Source organism: Meriones unguiculatus, chromosome 14 (genome assembly GCF_030254825.1).
Source record: "Meriones unguiculatus strain TT.TT164.6M chromosome 14, Bangor_MerUng_6.1, whole genome shotgun sequence".
In the NCBI taxonomy this organism is placed as follows: Eukaryota; Metazoa; Chordata; class Mammalia; order Rodentia; family Muridae; genus Meriones; species Meriones unguiculatus.
The window spans coordinates 21,833,959-21,857,853 of NC_083361.1; the positions used below are offsets into that span (position 1 = coordinate 21,833,959).

Below are 23,895 nucleotides of genomic sequence, written 5' to 3' on the forward strand. Positions count from 1 at the left end.
CAGGAAGCAAAGACAGATGGATACTGACGCCAGACTGGCCTCCTCCTTTCCTCTTCTGTTCAGTCTGGGCTCCCAGGCCATCGGATGGTGTGGCCCACATTCAGGGTGGGTTGTCCCTCTTCAGGTAAGTCAGAAGTGTGTCTTCCAAGCGATTCCAAATCCAGTCAGGTCAATGATGAAGGCTTATATTCACACATTAACATTCATATTCACAGGAATGTCAGCACTCTGATAAGCATATACAAGATGCTCACCACTTCTGAATAAATATACACGCTTTGGCAGCTGCCCTGATAGGATGGTCTTGAGACAACTGGTATACCTGAGACTTGCTATAGTCTGGAGTTGGGCCTGAGTTGAGCCTGTATGCTGAGTCATGCCTTGGCAGTCGTCAGTGCCAATACCAGTGGGGCAAAGCGTGCTATGTGGGTGAGAGCTAAGTTGTTCCTCACAAGCATCGCGGCGGGGTAGAGGGTAGGAGGGGAATGAGTGACTAGGAAGCCAAATTGACATATTCCCCTCTTACTCATGAATGCCAGTTACGTGAAGTGTCAGAGCACCTCACTGAGCATTTCAGGGGAGGATAAGGGGCACGCAGGATGGAGAAGATGCGGCTAGTGCCAGGGAAAATCTTTGATGAGATCAGTCGCAATAATAGAAACATATGCTGTTATTTAGTGAGCATCTTCTACTGGCCAGCATCCATGCTAAACAGAATAAACACCTGGCTATGATAGTGCACACCTGTCATCCTGCTCTAGGGAGGCTGAAGCAGAAGGATCATGAATTTCAGGCCAGGCAGGGCTATCTAGTGAGATCTTGTCTCAAAAATTCCAAAAAAAAACAAAAAAAAAAACAGTGTAAGCAAAGGAATGCATTTCATTTAATCTCTTGAAGATATGTACTATTTATCGTTTATAAGATAGCAGGGGAAACTTAGACTCAGCCAGACAAAGTGGTTTGACCAAGAACACACAAGATAAAAGGAATTCTCAGCCTGGGGAGTTGGATCAGTTGGTAAAGTCCTTGCTGCTCAAGCGATGGACCTGAGTTTGAATCTCCATGCCCGTGTAAAAAGCTGTGTGCAGCCACATTTATAGTAATCTTGGAGCTGATGAGAGAAGAATCCTGAAGGCTCATTGGCCAGCCAACCTAGCAGAACCTGGGAGCTCCAGGTTCAAAGAGAGCCTCTGTCTCTAAAAGTAAAGAGGAGAGCCGTTACTGAAGATTTGACGCCAACCTCGGGCTTCCACGTGCCCATACCCAAACTAACACACACACACACACACACACACACTAGGCATGCTCCTAAATGCAGTGAATACCCAATAGAAACACTAGTGGGTTTTAAGACATTTAAGAATGAGCAAACCACACAGTAGGTTCAGGCACAACGGATGACCACTGTGGCATTTGTGACTCATTGTGTGACCCTTCTGCTGATGCTTCCTTTGACCCTGAAAGCAGCTTGAGAGACCCCAAAGGCATCAAGGTCAAACTAGTGGACAGGACCTCGGTAAACATTATTTCCTAGAGCCCTGATGTGGGTGCTCTCCTCATCTCTGGGCAGCGCTTCTGCTGCAGAAATAAGGGCCAAGTCTTGTCCAGTTTTCAGATTTGCAGCAGGAGTCAGAAAACTGGCCTTAACTTAAAACCTAATTTTAACCTAATACTGACATCAATGTGGGTTGTGTGTGTGTGTGTGTGTGTGTGTGTGTGTGTGTGTGTGTTATGTGCTGCTTGGAAGTCAGGATAACCCTCAGGAATCAGTTCTCCCTTCTATCGTGTCCATGCAGGTCTCGGACTTGGTGACGTGTACTGAGCTAGCCCTGTTCTGTATTAATTTGAAGACCTCATGTGGTCCACACAAACCACCTCCATGGCTAGGGGCCTGCTGTAATCAACCTCTACTGCATTTTCACCTTTTGAGAGGTATTTGGCCTACGAGGACAGAGATGGTTGGTGGCCCAGGACAGAGGCCAGAGAAGAGGAGACATGGCTCAGAGCAGAGCTGGGAACTCAGGGGGCTCAGGCGCTCCCAGCTGGAGCACTGCTTTGCTCTCAGCTGTCACTCTACATTGTGTCCAGTGATGCAGAGGAGTGGGGGGAGAGGCAAGAGGGGGAGGGACCGGGGTCTACCCCATCTGTCTTAGCTGCTGGAGGCCTGGCCTGAACCTAGAAGAGCTGTTGGGGACCCACACTCCGCGCTGCTCTGCTCCAGCCAGAGGCAGCTTCCTCCGGGCTCAGAATGCAGAAAGGGGAACTGTGGGCTGTGGCCTTCCTGGCTCTCCTGCCTGCACAGGTCTTTCCACACACAGACATCAGTATCCATCCAGGTGAGCACAGGGGCTAGGGCCAGGGCCGGGTTGGGGGATGGCACTCTTACAGACTTGAGGGATGCAGGCGTGCTGAGGGGAAGTGCTGGGGGATTGAGCTGACCTCCTGATAGCTCAGCCCCGAATGAGAGAGCATTCCCCTCATCCCAAGACCCTTAAAGTTTAAATCCCAGCTTTGCAGTTTACAAACTGTGTGACCTGGCAGTCTTCCTTCCTTCCTTCCTTCCTTCCTTCCTTCCTTCCTTCCTTCCTTCCTTTATATTTTAGTTATTCAGTCATTTATTTTTGAGACAGGATCTTGCCATTAGCCCAGGCTGGACTTGACATTTCAATCCTCCTGCTTCCTGCTCCAGAGTGCTGACATTACAGATGTGTGCTTCTATAGCTCACAAAGTTTCTTAATCATCCTGAGCCTCAGTTTCTTCCAGAAAGTGGAGGCCATAAGGCCACCCCGTTCAGGCCATAGAGAAAGTGTTTAGCACAGTTCCTGCCACCATGGTACTTTTGTTAGAAATTTGCTATCTGGGAACCCCCTCCCCTCCAGCCTTGGCAATGCCAACAATACCAGAGAATCCCCAGATGCAGGGTCACTGAAGATGGACATGCAGGATGAATACAGTTGTCTCTCTATCGGTCTCCCTGGCAGCCTGGCTCCAGCAATCTCCATCCCTATGGGCTCAGTGGGATGTCCCCGGGAAATGGGACTCATCACCCTCAGGCATGTGACCTCCTTATATGACATTAGGGGGATGAGAAGAAGCCAGGGAGTTTGAGTACTTCCAACGTTGCAAAGGGGAGGCTGGGGTGCTAACACCAGGGAAGTGCTCTCAGGTTGGGAGGCATCCGACAGCTCCCTGGGCCAGGGTAGATCTATATATAACACCCGAATCATAGCCCCCTCCCTCCTCTCATCCTAGCCCTCTCTCTTCCCCTCCCTCCTCCCTTATCCCTCAGAACAAGGGAGCCCCTCCACCACCAACCCACCTCAGCTCATCAAGCCAGGCCACAGGGGAAGAGGATGTGCTCAGCCCTGCCAGTGGGGGTGATCAAAAAGTAGGCAACAGAGTCCATGTCAGAGACAGCCCTGGCTTCCCTTACTAGAGGACCCACGTGTAAACCAAGCTGTCCATCAGCCACATCTGTGTAGGGGGCCTAAGTTTAGTCCACGCATGGTCCTTCTTTGGGTGCTTCAGTCTCTGCAAGGCCCTCTGGTGCCTGGGGGCTCCACTTCTACCTAAGCTCTCCGCTTCTACCTAAGCAGCGTAGGCTATCATGGCAGAATCCATAGACAGCCCAGAAGTGCGGAAACTGACCTCGCAGCCCATGGTTGGAAGTGTCTGTTACACCAAGCATAAGGGGCTGAGTTTTATCCCTGGTGCCAAGTAAAAATCGTGCACCACGGTGTGCCTGTGGGCACAGAGCTGGGGAAACAGCGACAGGAGGATCCCTGGGGCTTGCTGGCCAGCCAGCCTAGGTGAATCGGTGAGCCGCCATTCAGTGAAAGACCCTGCCTCAAAAAAATAAACACACATGAACAGACACACACACGCACACACACACATACATACACAAAGGTGGGGATAATAATGACATGATGGTGCAGATAAGGTATTAATCACATGACAAGCATCTGGAAAAGCATTTTTTTTTTCTTCCAACACCTCTTTCACTGTAGTTGTTGGTGCTGGGATGTTACAGGCAGGAGAGTCGTGACAGGCTTCATCAGAGACAGGAAGCTGCAGACACCACATCCGTCCCTATGTGCCGCCCTCCTTTACAGACAGGTGAACCAGGATCACCTCAAAACCAGCAATCTTGGAGACCTCACTGAGAAATCCATTCCACTCAACCCTTCCCTGCTACGGTGGGGAAACTGAAGCTGAAGTCTGACTGAGGTCATCACTGCTCGTAGGGCACTTCTTTCATTTCCCCAGATCCCCAGCCCAGCAGATGAGTCCCAAGAAAACTGAGAGACTGACACAAACATCAGAGCATGCACTGCTGGGTGACTAGTGAGGACTCATAGGGCCTCTTGGCTTTCTGTCCTCTTCTGGATACCCTCAGCTGGCTATTCTACACAAAGCAGTACAGGGCAGCCATCGGCCATTCACCCCACAGCTCCTGCCCTCCATTATCCATCCCCTGAGCATGCTGAGCTACTCAACCTCACAGATCCACTCAACCTCACACCCGAGTCTCCCTCCCTCCTTCTCCTTCGGACAAGCCTGGGAGGATTTAGCCATACAGGACTTTCCCCCCAGCCTTTCCTCTTTTTCTCTTCCTTCCTTCCTTCCTTCCTTCCTTCCTTCCTTTCTTTCTTTCTTTCTTTCTTTCTTTCTTTCTTTCTTTCTTGGCAGGGTCTCTCACTGATCCAGCAGGTCACTGATCCGGCTAGGCTGCTTGGCTGATGAGTTTCAGCCTTCTCTGGCTCCCCAGCACTGAGATCTCAGAGTTGCATCACCGTGCCAGGCTTTTCACGTTGGTACTGGGGATCTGAAGAATGGGGTCCTCATGCTTACACAGCTGGCACTTTACCCACCAAGCCTTCTCCCCAGCCCTGCCCATGCCATTTTGAAGATGAAACCAAGGCCCAGAGAGCAGAGTTTCCAAGCAGGGTCATCAGGGATCAGAGTCTGAGCCCCTCCGCTAGAGCACAGAGACTCAAGCAACTGGATGACCTTCCTCCTACAGTAGACCCAATCCTGGAGTGTGCCTCAGACACTCTGGCCCATTGCTCCCCTCTGTAGGAACAGGGCACTCTACACATATTTTGGAATATTACTTCACGTATAACTAATATCATGCGGGAACAGCATGAGGTCACACATTTAGAAACGTATAGAAACTCAGGTAATGCTGGTGTCTTTACATCGTGGTTAAACTTGTAGTCCCTCGGCTGTCCGCAAGAGCTTGGCTCCAGCATTCCTGTGGATGCCAACATTTTCAGATGCTGGGTCCCTGCTGTAGAAGGATGCAGTAGCTACGTCTAACTAAGGCCCACCTCCCATGTTCTTGAACCCACTCATAAAACCGATACAAAGCAAACAGTTGCTGGAGTGCGCTGTGTAGAGAAGGACCACATGAAAGAAAAACTGCCCCTCCGTTTTGACACATAGGAGTCTTAGATAGGAGACTCTCAAACCCAAGGCCAGCCTGAACTACCTAGTGAGACCTATCTCAAACATCAAAGGCTGGGGGTTGGGTAGAGAGTTTGCCTGGCACATGTAAATCCCCAGGCAAGATTCCCAGCACCTGGAAGTCTATCTTCAGCACAGGTTGCTGCCCCACCCCCACTCCAGATGCTTTCCCTCCACTGTTGGTTAAATTCATGAACCAGAGCCTGTAGGTGTGGAGGCAGGGTTTTCAGAGAGTTACAAAGATGATTCCCAGGAGCAAATGGCAGCCTCTCTGGTCCTCGTCAGCAAACTGGGTTCCGGTCTACTATCTCTCCTGGGCTGGCCTCCAGGAACCAAGCATCAAGCACTCAATGAATGGTCCCTGCTAGGAACAATCTAAGCAATGGTTTCAGGACTTTTCCTCTGTGCTCTGGGGCCTCCGGAGTGGCTCAGAGAGGGAAGATGCTCAAGATGGAAAAGGCAAGGCTTGCTTTTAAGGAGGACTGCTGAGCATTCAAACTAGACAGGCAACAGGAGGTGGCCCTGCCCGCCACCTCGCTTAAGCCTGGAAGACACTTCCTTTTAGCTCCCAGGAGTGTCCGGGGGCCCACTATGGGAATGGGGGAAGGTAAGCGCGGCCCTGGAGCCTCCCTACCTCCTCTCCTCTCTGGGCAGGAGGCGGTGGCAGCAAAGCAGTGCATCTGCAGGAGGCAGCAGAGAGCAGAGCGTTGCATCTGTGGGCGGCTGGTGCAGGGCCAGGGGAGCTCACAGCCAGATTGAGTGGGAAGGTGACAATTTATTCTCTCAAAGTGGGAGAGCTGGATTCTACCGATGTTTTCGTCCCGGAACAAGCTTAGCTCCCAAAGACTCTGCCTCCCCCCACACCCCCCAGCTGGGAGACCTTGGCTGCTACTTATTGAGAAAAAGACCATGTAGTTTGGCTTCTTGGTTTCCTGAGCAACAAGCCTCCTCCTGCTCTAAACCTCCTGTCTGCCTCTCTCCCTCAATCCCCATCCCTTCCTCCAACCTCACCTCGGATTCCTTCTTCTCAGATTCTTAGTTCTGATGAACCATTCCCACCCCGCCAACCCCCCATACCTCCCCACCCGGGTCCCTCTGCCTGGGCCACGCCCACTGCCTGGGCCACGCCCTCTGCCTGGAACATTCTCTGACTCTCACCAGCCTTCAGTTTTCTGCTGACTCATCACCTTTTCCAGGAAGCCTCTCAGATCTCGAGTCTGGCTTGTGTGCTGTGTTTAGATGCTTCAGGAGTAGCCCTTGCCATCTTGGGCCATCTGGGGGACCCTTGGGCTGGTTAGGGGTCCTGCTGATGAAAACCCTCTAACCTCAGCTTCCAAGCTCGCTGAGGCAAAGGCAGAAGGGAAACACCAGACAGGTAGGAGTTAATTCTTGTCTTTCCCAGGCCTCCAATTAAAGGTCTTTACTGGCCTGGGTGGAAGGAGAATAATTGGGCAGTGACCTGCTACAGCCCCATTTTCTGGTTTATTTCAACCCAGGCATGCAGAAACACCCCCCTTTTTTTTTCCTTAGTGAAGGGGAAAACCTCAAAGGGATCAGAATTAGGGGGATGTAAAGTAGCTCAGGAAGGATTTTCCACCTGGGGGAAGAAGACTTGGAGACCCAAGGGCCTTTACCTCCTCCTCTTCCCACTCAGCCCCACTTCATTTAATTAATTATTAATTCCTCTTTACCAAGCCCTATCCAAGGCAGGAAGAAAGGGAAGGAGGAGGGAAGGGCAAGAGGGATGAAGGAAGGAAGAGCAAGGGAGGGAAGAGGGGAGGGGGTGTGAGGGAGGGAGGGAAAAAGGGAAGGAGGAAAAGGAGCAAGAGAGGGAAAAAATATTCCTACTACAGGATTGTCTTTCTCCTTACAGACCAGCGTTTCTAAGATTCCACACTTACTCAATCACCCATGCTTGTTAAAATGTGCTTTCTGACCCTCTCCCTGGCCTTGAGTGCCCCCAAGAGTTTGTATTGCCAGTGAGATTTCATGCTATATTGCTCATCACATGATAGTGTAGGACAATCTGGAAACCTAAGACCAGGCAACTAGCCTTCAGTGCTGTTTGAATACATCCCTACCTGCTGTTTTCATTCAAAACCTAGGCTAAAGAGACGGCTCAGCAGTTAAGCTTAGGGCTCTTTCAGAGGACCCAGGTTCAGTTCCCACTTCAGCACATGCACCAGGTAGCTCACAACTGCCTGTAACTGAAGAGGCGTCAGTGCCAGCCTCCAAGGACAGTGCTATCATATGCATGTAAGTCCCTCCCCATAATTAACAATAAAATCAAATGATTTAAATCTAATTCTCATGTACCTTTTGGGTACCAAGGTTCTGAGAGAGAAGAAGTGATCACGGCAGCTACTGACCATAGACAACCCTAGACAAAAATTCTGGGTGCATGTGAAGTCGGGGTGCATATCTTACCAGAGATAACCATCTGATGTACCTAAAGCCACTGAGCAGAGACTAGAGGAGAAGCAGGAGACTTGCCCACAGAGGTCTGATTAGGTGTTTGTGACTGGCAGAAGATGAGCCGACCTGAATCAAAGCAGAAGGCACGAGCTCTAGGGAGCTGCCCTGAGCCACCCGCACTCGGCCTGCCAGGCTCCCACGAGGAAGCAAGGACAGTCTTTGTGGTCAGCAGGCCTCCACCATCTTCTTAGACTGAAGCTGTTGAAGCCCCACTTTCTGTCTGTACGGCACATCGTGAATGCCCCTTGGGGGCTAGGGAGATAGATAGCTCAGGCTGTAAATAATTACCCTGAAAGCATGAGGACTTGAGTTCAGTACCCACAGAAACCACATTTAAAAAAAAATAAATAAATAACAGGCATAGTGGCTACACTTGTAATCCCAGCACGGGGGAAGCAGGGACAGGGGCATCCCGGGGGCTCACTTAGCCCAGCCTAAATTGGCAAGATTCAGACCACCGAGAGACTGCCTCGAGGGAAATGGAGGGACAGCACTCCTAAGGGTGACATCTGAAGTTGTCCTCTGACTTCCACATGGATGTGCTCCTGCATACACATGCAAATAAATAAACAATACGTGCTCTATGAATTCTGTCCACTGTGTTGTGCTGTCCACTATGTTATCTTTGTGTGTGTGTGTGAGAGAGAGAGAGAGAGAGAGAGAGATTGTTCTCCACTTCTTGTTTTCTTTTTCCTTCCTTCCTTTTTTTGTTTGGGGGAGGGGGTGGGGTCTTTCCACTATGTAGCCACGGCTGACCTGGAGCTCACTATGTAGACCAAACCATCCTTGAGCTCATGGAGATTCACCTGCTTCTGCCTCCTGGTTGCTAGGGTGAAAGTCGTGGGCCACAATGCCAGGTGTCTCCACCTGTTTTTGAGACAGGGCTCCCACTGAGCCTTAAGTTTCACCTGTTTGGCTCGACAGGCTGGTAAGCGAGCCCCGAGAATTCACCTGTCTCTACATCCCACAAAGTTGAGCTTTCTCTGTGGCCGCAGGGATCTGACCTCGGGTCTGCACGGTTGCACAAGTGCTTTACCCACTGGTCCAGTCCCCAGCCCCTACTCGCTACGTTGATTCCAGAGTCAGTCAGCTATGATGGCGAGTTGAAGGCACAGACTCCCCATCTCTGTGCCAGATATACATCTGAGGAAGAAGAGAATGTTCCTAAGACTCGCAACTGGTCAGACACAGAGCTGACCAGTACCGCGGTGTCCCGGGGACCGCTGCTCGCTACTGAGTCTCCCAACCCAGTGCACAGGGGGGGTCTCAGCTGTCTGCCTCTCCCATCAGCCTGAGTTCTGTTTCCAAGAACACCCCCACGAAGTTCTGTGATGAGCCCAGACTTGAGAGAACTGTATTGTCTCAAACACAGGTTGTGGGGTTAGTTTTGTTGTTGTTTGTTATTGACAACCGACCCTGACCCCAGCAGTGTGATGGGTGAAAGAGAAAGTCTTGCTTCTAGCTTGATACACACCCTTGCCAGATAGCCTGGAATTGCCAATCGAAACAACGTATCATTTCTTGCTTATAAAATTTGCAGAGATCCCCCAAGGAAATGATGGCAGTCAGGGCTGGTAAGATCGGTTTCCTCAGACAGGACAATGGGAGCGGAAGTTGCTTTCAGGAAACAATTTAGAAACTGTTCCAACCCCTTCCAAGCCTCTCCTCAAAAACTACCAGAAACACTGGCAAAGCTTGTTGCGTGAAACCGCTGTCTCAATATTATTCATAGCGGGTTTTTATGAAATCTAATTACCCAAAAATAAGGCAATGATTAAACTCTAGGAAGGCTACGTAGGGGCTATCCCAAAGCAGCCTTAATAGGGGCAGCAGAGATGGCTCAGCAGTTAAGAGGAAACCCAGCTCTGTTCCTGGCACCCCAGTGGTGGATCACAGCCACCTGTAATTAGAGCACCAAGGGGAGCCAGTGCCCTATTCCAGATCAGTGGGCACATGCATGCACGTGGCATCTGCACACACAGCGTGCACACACGTAATGCATAAATAATTAAATCTCTTTTTTGGTTTGTTTGTATGTTTGATTAATTGAAATAGGGTCTCTCAGAAACAAAATGGGAGCCTAATATGGGGGGGTCCTCTGAAAGGCTCCACCCAACAGGGGATTGAAGCAGATGCTGAGACTCACAGCCAAACTTTGGGCGGAGCACAAGGAGTGTTATGGGAAGAAGGGGGTGTAGAAGGAGCTGGAGGGGACAGGAGTGCTACAAGGAGACCAACAAAGCTAAAAAGTCTGAGCCCAGGGGTCCTGGGCTGCAGAGACTGATGCACCAACCAAAGACCATGAATGGAGAGGACCCAGACCCCCTGCTCAGATGTAGCTGAGAGGCAGCTCAGTCTCCATGTGTGTGTGTTCCTGAGTAAGGGGAGCAGGGGCTGCCTCTGTCATGAACTTGATTGCCTGCTTTTTTTTTTTTTTTCTTTAAATCATTTCTCCCTGGCGATTCGGCCTTGCCAGGCCACAGAGGAAGAGAATCCAGGCAGTACTGATGAGACTTGATAAGCTAGGGGCAGATGCCAGGGGAGGAGAACTCCCCCTTTCAGTGGATACGGGTATATGGGGGAGGAGAGAGGGAGGAGCAGTTGAGGGAAGGGACTACAATCTGAATATACAGTGAATAAATTGTAATTTTTTTTTAATTTTAAAAAGAAATAAGGTCTCTCTATGTAGCCCTGAATGTGCATCTATTTTTAGGCTTCAGGCACAGAGCTGTTAATCATAATGGGTGTGTTTTACTCTTAAAGATATGTAATAAGCCACAGCGACAACGCGAGCATCACCTCCATCTCTGTTTCCTCTCCATCCACAGCACTGTCAGAGGTGCCTCAGATGTCCCTGCTGTGTCCCCTGTTCTGGACAGAGTTCAAAGGTCACTGCTACAGATTCTTCCCCATCAACAAGACTTGGGCTGAGGCCGACCTGCACTGCTCTCAGTTTACCATTGGTAGGAAATCTGCCAAGCTGGCCTCCATTCACAGGTGAGTGGACTGCCTAGACCTCTGTGGCCTAGCCAAGTGCCCCTTTGGGAAAAAGATTAGAGTCTAGTGTCTCCAGCTGGTGTCTGGCTCAGATCATTGAAGCTACTTTTTACCCGATACAATCTCTCATTGAAGTTATCCTGGGTGAAATAAAGGGCAAGGAACTGAGCAGTGGTATCGGAGGGCATGCTGGGAGAGTCATCTTTATAATTGGCAATTTTGTACCGTGCTCTGCAGGGTACCAGAGCTCTTGACCCGGTGACACAGCTGACCTAATAAACACGTGTGGAACAAGAATTGGTGCCCGGGAAGATAACTTGGGAGGCAAAAGCTGCAGCTGTGCAAGCATACGTCTGTATCTGATGCACATCTGTAATCCCCATACTGCTTGCATAAAATGGCAGGTAGAGATAGAAATTCCTAGAAGCTTTCATCTTGGCTCCCTGGGGTTAGCAGCAGGGCAGGAACACGAGAGACCTCTTCTCAACAAGGTGGAAGGCAAGAACAACTCCTCCGACCCCACTCTAGATTCGACACACTCCATGGTGGACACTCCCACAAGTGGCGGCCCTTGCTAAGCACATTTGGAACATGCTCACGAGAGCTGATAGACCTTCGGTCCTGGGCTAGTGAGCTGTGACTTCCCTGATGCACTGACATTCACCTCTTATCTATAATGGGAACCGCTTGTCAGGGGGATCTACCCGTCTGGTTGTGGGAGCAACTGAGGGATGGGGTGCTGCCATTTGTCTGCCATTTGCCTCACATCCTTCCTCTGCCCTCCATTCTGTGGACAGCTTTTTCTGGACTCACTGATATCAAGGCAATGGGTGAACCACTCTCTGGGTGACCAGTGACCTTGACTTTGCTCGGGGAAATTTCTGAGCAGGAAATGCAGGGCAGAGACTGGAGCCTTCTCCACACCTTTTCTTCCTTTTAACAGGAACTGGGGTGGGGGGTGGGAGGGAAGATGTTTCCCAGGCATTCCCTGGAGGTTGTGCCTTCCAGCTAGGTGTTTGAGCTTGGTTCTCTGACAGCGTTAGCTGCAAAGAGAACCGGGCAAAGACATATGCCTTCCTAGGTTATAATATTTACGCAGTGAGATGAAATCGTCTTATGGGAACGGTTTTAGGGCAGAGAGCCAGGCATGTCTGCTCCAGTCCCAGTTATACAGACTCAGGACTGTATAACATGGAACACAGTTCTAAGATAAATGAGTGCCTGTAGCCGCTGTGTGTCTGTTTCACTGTGTCCATCTATCCATCCATCCTTTCCTAGATCCCTCTATTTTTCTAACCAATCATCATCCATCCTTTATCTGTTAACCACATTCTTACTTCCTTCCATCCATTCACCCTTCTCTCTGTCCTTCCATCCATTCATATATATATATATATATATATATATATATATATATATATATATTTTATTGTTTTGGACAATGACCCAACACCAGGGTCTCTGGTTTCTTTGTTAATAAGCTTTTAACGTCAAGGGTGGGACTCCTCCAAGAAGGCAGAATAGACTAAGTAAGTTCAAGCCTAGAGCTGTATTCCCCAGAAGAAAGAAAGAAAGAAAGAAAAAAAGAAAGAAAGAAAGAAAGAAAGAAAGAAAGAAAGAAGGAAGGAAGAAAGAAAGAAACAAAATATTTAATGGTGCTATGTGGGAAAATATTAGGAAAGAGGAAGCTATGTGAAGATTTGGCAGCACAAGGTGGGTCTTGGAGAGAGAAGCAAAGTGAGCATATTGGAAATCTTATTAATTCATTCAGCACGCACACACAGTGTGTGGCCCTCCACTGGTCTTTTTATCTTCACTGTGACCCGCGTCATTCGAAGTGTTTCTGAAGTGGTGGTAAGTGCTGTGCTGAGTCTTTCCCTGAGCAGGAAATGCAGGGCAGAGACTGGAGCCTATAGGGTTGACCTAGTTAAGAATGACAGAGGGGTTAAAGAGATGGCTCAGTTGCTAAGAGCACTCACTATACAACTGGGAGGACCGGAGTTCTGATCTCAGCATCTACGTAACACCCCAGCTGCCCTAGCAAATGCCTATAAACAACTCCAGTTCCAAGGATGCAGAGAGACATTGATCGCTGGGGCTTGCTGGGTTCCATCCTAGCCAAGAGAGCACAAGCCCCAGGTTCGTGGAGAGACTGTCTCAGAGGAATATGGCAGAGAGTGACAGAGGAGGACACCTGGTGCTGTCCTCTGGCTGCCACACATATATACACGTGTGCACACGCTCAGGCAGACACACACACACACAAACACGAGTTACTAATTAACTGAAACCTTACGAGAACGGAGAGGGAAAACGGTTACCTTCTGCCCTCCTTGACTTAGTCGGGAAGCGGAAACAAGCTTGCCTCAGGCTCCATCCCATGGAAAGAGGCGGTGGTAACTGCTGCTGTGCTTCCTGCGTCCACAGCTGGGAGGAGAACGTCTTTGTGTATGACCTGGTGAACAGCTGTGCTCCTGACATCCCGGCTGACATCTGGACGGGCCTTCATGACCACAGGCAGGTGAGGTGAGGAAGCCACAGCTGCCAGAGCCCGGGAAGAAACTCCAGCCAAAGCTCCGCTTTCATTTAACAATGCCAGCTCACAGTTACGCACCAGCACATAGACGCCAACCTGCCTCGCTTAGCCATGGAAGTGGGTGTGACAGGAACATTATAGGACAACCAGAGAACACCTCTGTTTTGACTTGGATTCTCCAAAAATGTGGTTAGATATGTGAGGGACTCCCCTCTCCTTCAACATTACTGAAAGCCAGGGCTCAGCACACAGTACCTGAGCGAGCACCCTATCACTGAACTGCATCCCCAAGACCACTTATTTGTTTCTTTTGAGGCGAAGTCTCTCTTGGTTGCCTGGGCTGGTACTGAGCGCATTCTTTACTGAGCAGTGAGAATAAAGTAGGTAAGGTTCATGTGACAAGGGCAAAACAAGGTGCCTGAGGCCAGCAGCGCTGAGGCCATAGCATACATTACAAGTAAGGGCTTTTATAATGCCGTCCCTACCCTGGAGCTAATCCAATACCTGGTCTTTCTCTTTACTTTCTTGCCTCTGAGTGGACCCCAGGAAGGGCAGTTTGAGTGGACTGATGGCTCCCCTTATGACTACAGTTACTGGGACAGGAGCCAGCCTGGCGATGGCATCCAGACAGACCCAGAAGAAGACTGTGTGCAGATGTGGTACCGGCCCAGTAGCGGTGGGTACCCCGGGACCTGGGCTCTCACAGAGCTGCATAGAGAGGCAGCATAGGGGATGGGGAAGCACCCCGAAGTGTGGGGGGCACAATGAGATGTAGGGTCAGGATGAAGGACAGGGAGGCTTCAAGGAGCATGGAGGGGCACCACGGGGAAAGGTGGGACACAATGGGAGTTAAGAGGCTGCCCTTTTTTAGCACCTTGGAGAGCACCCCGGTTCCCTGGGGCTGGGTATACTGTCCAGGGTAGTAGTATTTCAAAAGGTCTTTAATGGTTTGCTGACAATCAGGTGCCAGACAGATGAAAGGGCATTAGAGAATTAGAGTGGGTGGCAGAGATTTCATTACATCCATCATTTGATGGGCACAGTGTATATCCCTTTAAAAAAATCTTTGCACTGAGAGGTAGTCTCCTGTGCACAAATGTGGAAGCCCCCAGCCCAGGATGGTCCTTCTGAATGTCAGAACACAGTTGCGTCTGGAGGAGCACAGAGGCGTGGGCACCGAAGAGCACACACCTGAGTGTGAGTTCTAGCCCTGTCTTTGTAGCTATGTCCTTGCAGGGAGTCCGTTTTCTCTCCTGGGAGATGGGCTTCATCTTTACCCCTATGTGAAAGTTTGCTGAGATAAGCCAGGCACAACAGGCCCAGCACAGTGATAGGGGCACAGGCACGGGTTGTCGGCCATTGTCTGCACTCACGTCCTGTGCTCTATCAGCTATGAAGCCCAAGGTGAATCCAAGCTTCAGGAAGTTGAGCCATTCCTTCAAGGTCACAGAGCAGGCAGGGAATGGAGCTACGTTTCAACATGCACCGAATTCCAGGTCCAACCCTCACACTGTGCTCCTCTCTTCCTTTCCTCCTCCTGAGGAATGGTGGGAGACAAAAGTGAGTCACTTATCCTAGGGGCCATCCTGCAGCCCGGAAAAAAGTTTATCCTTCCCCGACTAGTAGAAGACCAAACCAGGCTTCGTGAGAGAATAGGATAGGAGCGCTCTCTCAGCAGCCATCAGCCTGTGGGAGAGGACTTTTACTCCAGATCGGCGATGCAGGGGCTTTTACTGCAGTGGATGGATGTCTACCCAGACTCTCTGCTTCTTCCGTTCACAGCTCTGAGGTCCTGGAATGACAGCAGCTGTCACAGGAAGTTCCCCTTTGTCTGCAAGATCCCATCTCCGAGCACTCACTGATGCACTCCTGTCCCACCCTCCTGTCATGAACTCAGGAGGTGCCTAGAGCAGAACTCACACAGAGTAAATGTAGCACACACAGAAGGAGGAGGAACTCTGAGCAGGAACTCCCAACAGGGTCTCCTTAATTAACCAGTGGCCATGTGGCCAAGAGACAGCAGGCCAACTCACACAGGTCCCAGCTTCCTGAATTCAACTGAATGTAGCCATCTCAGTCTGGTCTCCAGTTCGTGCTCGAAGTGGTCACTCTGACACAGATGGACTGGCTAGCCCTGGTGAGGTTCATGTCGGTGAGGCAGAGTGGAGTGGGAGTTGAGACCCTCTGTGGGGTTCTGGGGAATGAAACTAAGCTGTTGGTGAGAGGGGATGAGTTTTGGTTTTTGGTTTTTTTTTTTTCTATTCACAAGAGTGAGGTTTAGTTGGACAGTGTCCATGCAGGTAGAAAAATTGGATCCAGTTCTAAACTTCCCCCCACCAACCAATATGTGACTTCAGGTAAATTACTTCCCCTGTGAGAATACTGGTCTGTACATGAGTGGGAAGGAACTATGTTCTAAACATCTAAGGAATGTTGGCTTTGAGTCGGTGTGTGGGAGCTGGTACTGATCTTAATGCCAGTCAGTGATGGGTCCCCTCCACCACCACCATGTTTCCTTGCCAGAAGAGCAGGTTGCGTCCAACACACATGAGAGGGTTTGGAGGAGCAATTTCTTGTTTCAGAGACCAGCAAACATTTTTCCATAAAGGATTCCACAGCAGATTTTAAGATCTGTGTACCTTCCGCAGCTGTGAAACTCTGCCTTTGTTTGGTAGAAGATGCTACTGGGACTGTATCTAAAAGCCTAAGCTTCGTGGAATGCTCATGTCCATGCTAGTAACTCTTCTGTCACTGTGACCTGTTGCTGTAATAAATGCCGGCACCAAAAGCAACCTGGGGTGTGGTTATTTCATCTTACTCTTTACAGTCCGTCATTAAGGGACTTGAAGGCAAGAGCTTGAAGCAGAAACCGTGGAGGGATGCTCCTTAATGGCTTGCTTCCCTGGCTTGCTCAGCTAGCTTTCTTATGCAGCCCAGGCCCACAAGCTTAAAGATGGCACCTGCCACAGTGGGCTGGGCCCCCCTACACTCATTGTTAATAAAGAAATTGCCTGTGCCAGATGGGGGTGGTGCAAACTTTTAATCATAGCACTTGAGATGCAAAGGCAGGTGGACATCTGTGAGTTCAAAGCCAGTCTCATTTACAAAGAGAGTTCTAGGACAGCCAGGGCTACACAAAGAAACCCTGTCTCAAAAAGGGAGTGGGGAGAGAAGAAGGAAGAAGAGAAGGAGGAGGAGAAAGAAGAAGTCGACGAAAAGGTAATTCTTCAGTTGAGGTTCCTCTTCCTAAGTGTCCCCAGGGTTGTATCAAATTAACAGCTGGTGCTAACCATGACAACTCATCACAAAATATTATTCTTTGGACCTTTTTTTTTAATTACATAAATTTTATTTTTAACTCTCATATTGCATAAAAACAAGTGCTGAGCCAAATTTGGGCCACAGCGTGCTGACCCCTGTCCATGTATTTTCACTGGGTGGACCTCAGTGTGCTGACCGCTGCCTGCATGGTTTCACTGGGTTGGTGGGAGGGATGACACAAGCAAGGAATAAGGCTCAGGGCTCCAGGGTTCCAAGCAGAGGTTTGCTCCTCACTCAGGATGTATCTCAGTTCCTTTTTCTGCTGCTGTGATAACATTCCCTGGCAAACACAACCGAAGGAAGGAAAGGGGTATTCTGCCTCACAGTCTTTCACAGCAGCCAAATCAAGGCCTCAGGAGCTTGCAGTAGTTCACATCACATCCGCAGTCAGGAAATGGAGAGAACTCAGTGTTTAGCTGTTTAGCCTCCTCTTTACACATCCAGGGCCCCAAACCCAGGCAACGGTGCACACACACACACACCCCGCCATGTGGTGAGTCTTTGAGCATGTACTCACCTAACCTAACTCACAGGTGTGCCTGGAGGCTAACCTAGACTACCTAACCCCTCACAGGTGTGGCTGGAGGCTTACTGCTAGGTGACTCTGGATCATGCCAAGTCGACAGTAAATATTAACCATCACAGAGCAGGACCAAAAGTATCCCTGAACCCTGTGTATCTGTTCATTCACCGTCTAGTAGCATGGGCTATCCTGTCTCGGGAATGTTGCAGGAATAAGATGTGATAGGTGTCACACTGTACTCAGTTGACACAACCAAAAGGCATCCGTGGTCCGCATGCGTCAAGAAATCCCAAGGGGCCAATATGGTGCTTAGGACTTGACAGCAAAAGTATCACTGAGCCCGTTTTACCAGGATGCTCATTCTCAGGTGAGAAATTTGGGAATCTCAAGGACTCTCTGCACAGACACCTGTACCTCCCTCTGTAACGGAAGACAAGAGGAAGAGCACCATGCTGTCCACTCATTTATTTATTGGTGTGTGTGTGTGTGTGTGTGTGTGTGTGTGTACACTTGTTGATGAGGGCATGTGCATGGGGGAGACAGAGGTCAACATCAGGGGGCTCTCTTTGATAAATTTCCACATTTACTTTGTGAAATAGGGTCTCTAGCAGAGCCTGAAGCCCGTCAACTCAGCTCAGTTGGCTGGCCAATGAGCTTCAGAGATGTGCTTGCCTCCAGCCTACCCTCCAGTCCCTCAACCTCCAGTACCAGGTACAGGCCCCCCACCACACCTGGATTTTTACACAGGTCTGGGGCTCTGTACGCAGTTCCTCGTGCACGTGTGGCCGGTACTTTACTGACTGAGCCATTCTCCAGCCCCCTTACTATCAGATTTTTGCAGCATTCTATTCCAAGCCCCCAGAAGACTTGGAAAGCTCTTCAGCCCTTGTTCATGGACTCTTCTAACAGCAGCACCCCCCAGGCCGCCCCCCCCCCCCGTGTGACTGCCTCACAGCACTTAGCTGCCCCTGTGTGGCTGCTTACTTGGTTGCACCGGATTGTTCACCGTTGCTGACAGCACAGTGCCGAGCATCTTCCCATCTTCTTAGCTACTCCCTTAGGCAGCCGGTCCTAGGACTGGAATTCCTGGTTCAAAGGGAACGGATGTTTAAAATTAGAGTTGCATTTTCTCTGCAGAAATGACGTGTGTGGACTTAACCGGTGGGGTATGTTCATCTCCTCGATGGTGGTGATGGTGTGAGTGTGCAACCACGCACATTCACATCAAACACAGGAAGGTTACGGGCAGGGGCACGGGTTGTGATTTGAAATAGAAATGCCACACAGAGGCTCATGCATTTGAACACTTTGAACCCACTGGTGACACGGTTTGGGGAGGTCATGGAACCTCTGGGAGGTAGAGCCTTTTTGGAGGAAGTGTGTCACTGGGGGTGAGGCTTTGGGGTTTCAAAAGCCCAAGCCGGTCCTGGTGGCTCTTTCTTCTAGGATGTGGAACTCTCATCTGCTTCTTCAGCACTATGTCCATCTGCGTGCTGTGATGCTCCTCATGGCGATGGACTCAACCCCTGAAACTGTAAGCCAGCCCCAATTAAACATTTTCCTTTATATGAGTTTCTGTGGTCATAGCGTCTCTTCGCAGCAACGGAAGACTAACTAAGACAGTAGCCTTGTCCCACGTCCAGTTCACCCTGCTTCCCGTTTGTGGTTAAGATCTGATCTCTCAGCCTCTTGCTTCAGGCACCTGCTGGCATGTCTCCCTGTCATTCTGGACCCTCCCTCTGGAATGTCAGCCAAAATACACTCTTCCTTCTATGGGTTGCTTTTGGTCGTGGTGTATCACAGCAACATAAAAAAAACTAAGCCCCATGTTGATGAGGCTGGGTTTTTTTAATGCATTACTCGACGACAGTAGAGAAGTTTATGTGTATATGTGTGTGTGTGTGTGTGTGTGTGTGTGTGTGTGTGCATACATGTGCGTTGTCAGGGTGCTCAAGCCAACCTGGTCCTGGAAGACATGGGTTCCTCTGTTGTGGCTGTAGAGTGCTTTCTGGCCTCGTTGGGCTTGCCTTAGCTTTCATAATAACTCAGCATGTCCCTACCCTTTCTTTCTCTAGGACCCAGATGGGCACTGTTGTCTGGGCACCATCTCTTCAGCACCTGTTAAGGTTCATTTCCTTGAAACAGGGTCTTTCACGGAGCCAGAATCTAGACTAGCGGATAGTAACCCCCCAGTGATCCTCCTGTCTTTGCCCCCAAAGACAAGGGGCAACCGGCATGCCAGTGGCAAATTCTGGATATTTACATGGGTGCTAGAGACTTGAATGCATGTCCTCATGCTTGCACAGCAAGCTCTCTTTCCACTGAGCCATCTTTCCAGCTCCTTCACTTTTTAATAATGACCCTTCCTTTGGGGAACTTGATTTCTCTTGCAGTTACCAACATGAATTTCTTCCAATTCCACACCCTGTGACCTGACCTGACCACACCTCCCAAATATTCTCACACTGGAAAACAAACTTTGAGCACGTGGACCCTTAAAGGGATAAAACCATGTCAAAATGGCCTCCTCCATCATCTACAGCATCAGAACAAGAGAGCGCATAATGATCTAAAGTAAATTGCTGGAGGCCAGCAAAATGCTTCAGTGGGTAAAAGTACTTGAAATGGAGCTGGCCAACCCTCATTCTATTCCCAGGACCTACATGACGCAAGTTGTCCTCTGAGAGTCACACATGCCTATGGCCCATGCATACAAACTCTCACACACACTCATACACAATAATATCTAACTTTTCAATAAACTGCCAGTCAATGACTATATCACAGCCATTCAAGGGAGCCGTAAGCAGTCTGTAGGTAAAAATTTAAAACATATTTATGAGCTTTGATTGAAAGACAAAGCAAGAAATGATTTTTAAGAGTTATAAATAAGGGGTGAGCCTCTTTTTTTTCTTCCATAAACTCTTGGCCTTTTTTTTTTTTTTTTTTTTTCTGAGCTGGCAGGGGAAGAAGCGCTAGGTTTTCCACTTGCTCCTAAGTTTGGAAAAGCCCACCTCCCACAGCTTAGGGACTATTTAATTAATACCCATCCCATCACAGTACCCAGCAAAACCACCAGGCAGGAACCTACACTCTGCCCTCCGCCCACTGGAGTCACTGCTGTTTGCTTTACAATAGAAAGAACCCACCAGCACCATGGGCCTGTCAAATCCCGGGGTGGTGGGAAGCATTGGTCTGCACTAATGATACCATAGATGCCCAGGGATAAGTCCCCAGCTGCCAGGAGAGGGTGGGAGAAGCCCTGCAGGAGCCCTCGGAGCCTCTGCGTGCTCTGCTCCCTTCCACAGAGCTGTTGACAGCTTGATGCCCCTGGCACCTCCCTGATGATCCGCTCGATGCCTCACCCACCCCCTGTGTCATTAACTCATTACTTTCACCCATGCAAGCCAGCCCACTCCATGCAAGCAACCCGCTCCTGGCCTGGGTACTTGTCCTTGCTGACATCTCCTAGAGAGGGTGTTGCAAAAGGATAGTGACAGTAAGACGGTAGAGGATTTGCCTCCAAATTTCACTTAAGGACACACCTGCCTTTGTTTATGAAAATATCTGCGTGTCCACCTGTATGTACGTGTCCATGCGCACCTGTGCATGTCCGCACAGAGGCCAGAGGACGATATCAGGCTTCCTCCTCTTCTTCTCACTTCCCTTCTTGTTGCTCCTATCAGATAGGGTCTCTCACTGAACCAGGAGCTAGGTTGACAACCAGCAAGCCTCAGTAGCCCTCCCCGATGCACCCCAGAAGACCCCAGAGTTACAGGAGCACTCAGCTGTGCCTGGCTAAAATCTGAGCTAAGATCCCCATTCCATCTTCCCAGACATCTCCCCAGCCCCAGGAAGACATCATTGGATTTAGTTTTAGGCGTGTGTGTGTGTGTGTGTGTGTGTGTCTGTGTGTGTTCGCTCTAGCGTGCGTGCCACTTTTGTGCAGGTGCCTTCAGAAGCCAGAAGAGAGTGTCGAACCCTCTGGGACTGGAGTTACACGTGGTTGTGAGCAGGCATGGCTGCTGGGAACCAACCCTGTCTCTTCTTAACCACTGAGCTATCTCTCACCCCGAGGGAAACCTCTTAATAAAGCCTTTGATGTAGGGGATGGAAGTCAAGGTAATGGAAGAGGAAGCTATCAAGTGTACGTCCAAAATTGGGGTCAAAATGAGCTAGGAGCCAAGCATGGGGTAGCCAGTAATCCCAGAACTGGAAAAAAAAAAAAGCAGGAGGACTGCTCATGGTTTGAGATCAACTTGGGCAACAAGGCAAGTTTCAGACATGGCTAATAGAGAGACCGTCTTGAGCAAACAGATGGATGACTACATTTCAGGGTGGACGTAAAGGAAGAAGGTAGCTCCCCGGACTTTCTGTTCCATCTGTCAGCGTGTAATTTTCAGAACATGCTTCCAGGTTAAAAACAGCGCTTCTGCGATTACACGGTGAGGGCATGTTGCAGATTCGATCCTCTTGTTCATGGGGCAAGCAGTAGGATGCTAAACTGGCTCAAAGAGGATCAGAGGGAAGAACAAGGACCCCAGGCATCTATGCACACACATCCCCATGCAAACATTCGGCAGAAAGAATGTCGAGGAAACGGCTAGTGAAACACAAAATTAGTTAATGGCCTATGGACGGGATTAAAAAAAAAAAAAAAACTCTCTAGGCCAGAAACTGGCAAATCACAGCATGATGGTGAACCCCAATTCGTCATCCAAGCATACAGAGGAGCCACCAGCTATAAGTGGCTTTTACAGTTTTTTCAAATTACTGGGGAAAAAAATGAGATGCATGTAGGACATGTCTTCTTGGGCATAAAGATGGCACATGGCAGTCTGGAGAGATGACTCAGTGGATCCCGGGTTCCAGCATAACAGCCGGGCGTGGTGGTGCTCCCACCCCAATGCCTGTGCTGGGAATGGGAGACAGAAACAGGCAGATCTCCTGAGCTCCCTGGCCAGCCATTCTAGCTGAGAAGGTTCAGCGAAGGACCTTGCCTCAGAAAACAAATAAGACCAGCAATGATAGCGGGTGATGCTCAGTGTTGACCTCTACATGCGCGCACAAGCATACAAACCCAAGCGTGGGACACACCTGTGCACGTGCCCATGCCATATGTGCACACAAAGAGGGGAAATGATGTGTGTGTGTTGCATTTTGTAGCATAGGAAGAGTTACTGAGGACTGGCAAGGCGGCTCAGCTGATCAACGGCGCTTGCTGTGTTAGCCTGCAGACCTCAGTACTATCCCCGGAACCCATGTAAGTGTGGAAGAAAAACAAAACAAAACAAAACAAAACAAAAAACAGCTCCACAAGGTTGTCTTCTAATATCCGCGCATGCCACAGACACACCATGCGTGTGTATGAATGACAAGATAAAATGGTACTAAGGTAGGGTTGGCCGGCATAGTATAAAAAATGAAGCAAGGTCGGTCGTGGTTAGAAGCTGATGCAACTGCAGGGCTCTGTCAGAATGGGCGTCATTTTGTATTGTGAGGTACAGAACAAGACCACACCGACCACGCAAACCAGCTGTGACATGGGCTCGCAGACCTGCACCCCACCATGCTGGCTTCTCCCTGCTGTGGGTCTTGCAGACCTGGCCACTGCCATCATGCGTCTGACTTTAGGTCCCCCCACAAAAGGACTGAAAAGTGGAGTAAACCCTGTTGTCAGAAAACCTCCAGCACACTCCTGACTGCCAGCCACTTTAACTCATTAATAACATCCTCACTCTTAGTTCTTCCCTTTGAGACCACCAATCCCAAATCTCAGGAGACCCAAGTAACCGTCCGTGAGAAACCCAGATCTCCCTTCTTTATTCTGGAGGCAAATATGAGGAACCGTAGCCCAGGGCATGGATTTCTGTTGCCCCAAACACCATTCTCTACCATAAGGACAGTTTAATGAGCTTTTTATAGCTACAGAGCAAAAGAAAGGCATTTGCAAATCCGTCGGGTGGGTGTTTACAGCAAAATGCTCTACCACTGACCTCCGATGCTATCTGAGAATATTCTTAGCTTTGGGGTTGGGGAAGCTACTCAAATGCTTTCCAAAGGTTTTATCTGATAGTCGCAAGGACATTACCTCACACAGAGGTGGGCAATGGGTGGCTACGAATGGAGCTAAAAATAACCCAAGATGCTTAAGCTCGGAAATGAGTTGCGTCTGTGTAGGATAAAGATCGCATAGTGCCCTGTAAGTTGGAGTCAGAGAGTCCAGCAATCCTTGAAAAGTTTCCATTGGATTTTGAAAACTTGTGCTGTGAGCTTTCTGCCTTGTTCCAGAGCTTTTGATGCTTGTTCTGAGCATTCGAAGCAAAGAGATCGCTAAGTAGGACCGGGAAAGTGACTCAGTCAGTATGACACTTGCTTGCACAAGCATGGGGAGCTGAGTTCAGATCTCCAACACCCACAGAAAAAGCCAGGTATGGTAGCAACTCGCCAGCCAGTCTGACCAAATTAGAGAGCTCCAGCAAAGTAAGGGATCCTGCCTCCAAGTGTAGGGGAGTAGGTGGGGAAACAGCTCACTGGTTCTAAGAGCACTTGCGGAGGACCCAAGTTTAA

At 49.6% G+C, this 23,895-nt stretch overlaps 1 protein-coding gene across 1 annotated transcript; it reads left to right on the forward strand.

Moving 5' to 3' along the window:
- Window positions 1-6,694: 6,694 nt before the first annotated feature.
- On the forward strand, window positions 6,695-16,257 carry Clec19a (C-type lectin domain containing 19A). The gene is made up of 5 exons (XM_060366256.1): window positions 6,695-6,848; window positions 10,777-10,945; window positions 13,373-13,466; window positions 14,028-14,157; window positions 15,264-16,257. The coding sequence occupies exons 2-5, from the start codon at window positions 10,797-10,799 to the stop codon at window positions 15,341-15,343; spliced, it is 453 nt and encodes a 150-aa protein (XP_060222239.1). The 5' UTR covers window positions 6,695-6,848; window positions 10,777-10,796; the 3' UTR covers window positions 15,344-16,257.
- The last annotated feature ends 7,638 nt before the right edge of the window (window positions 16,258-23,895 follow it).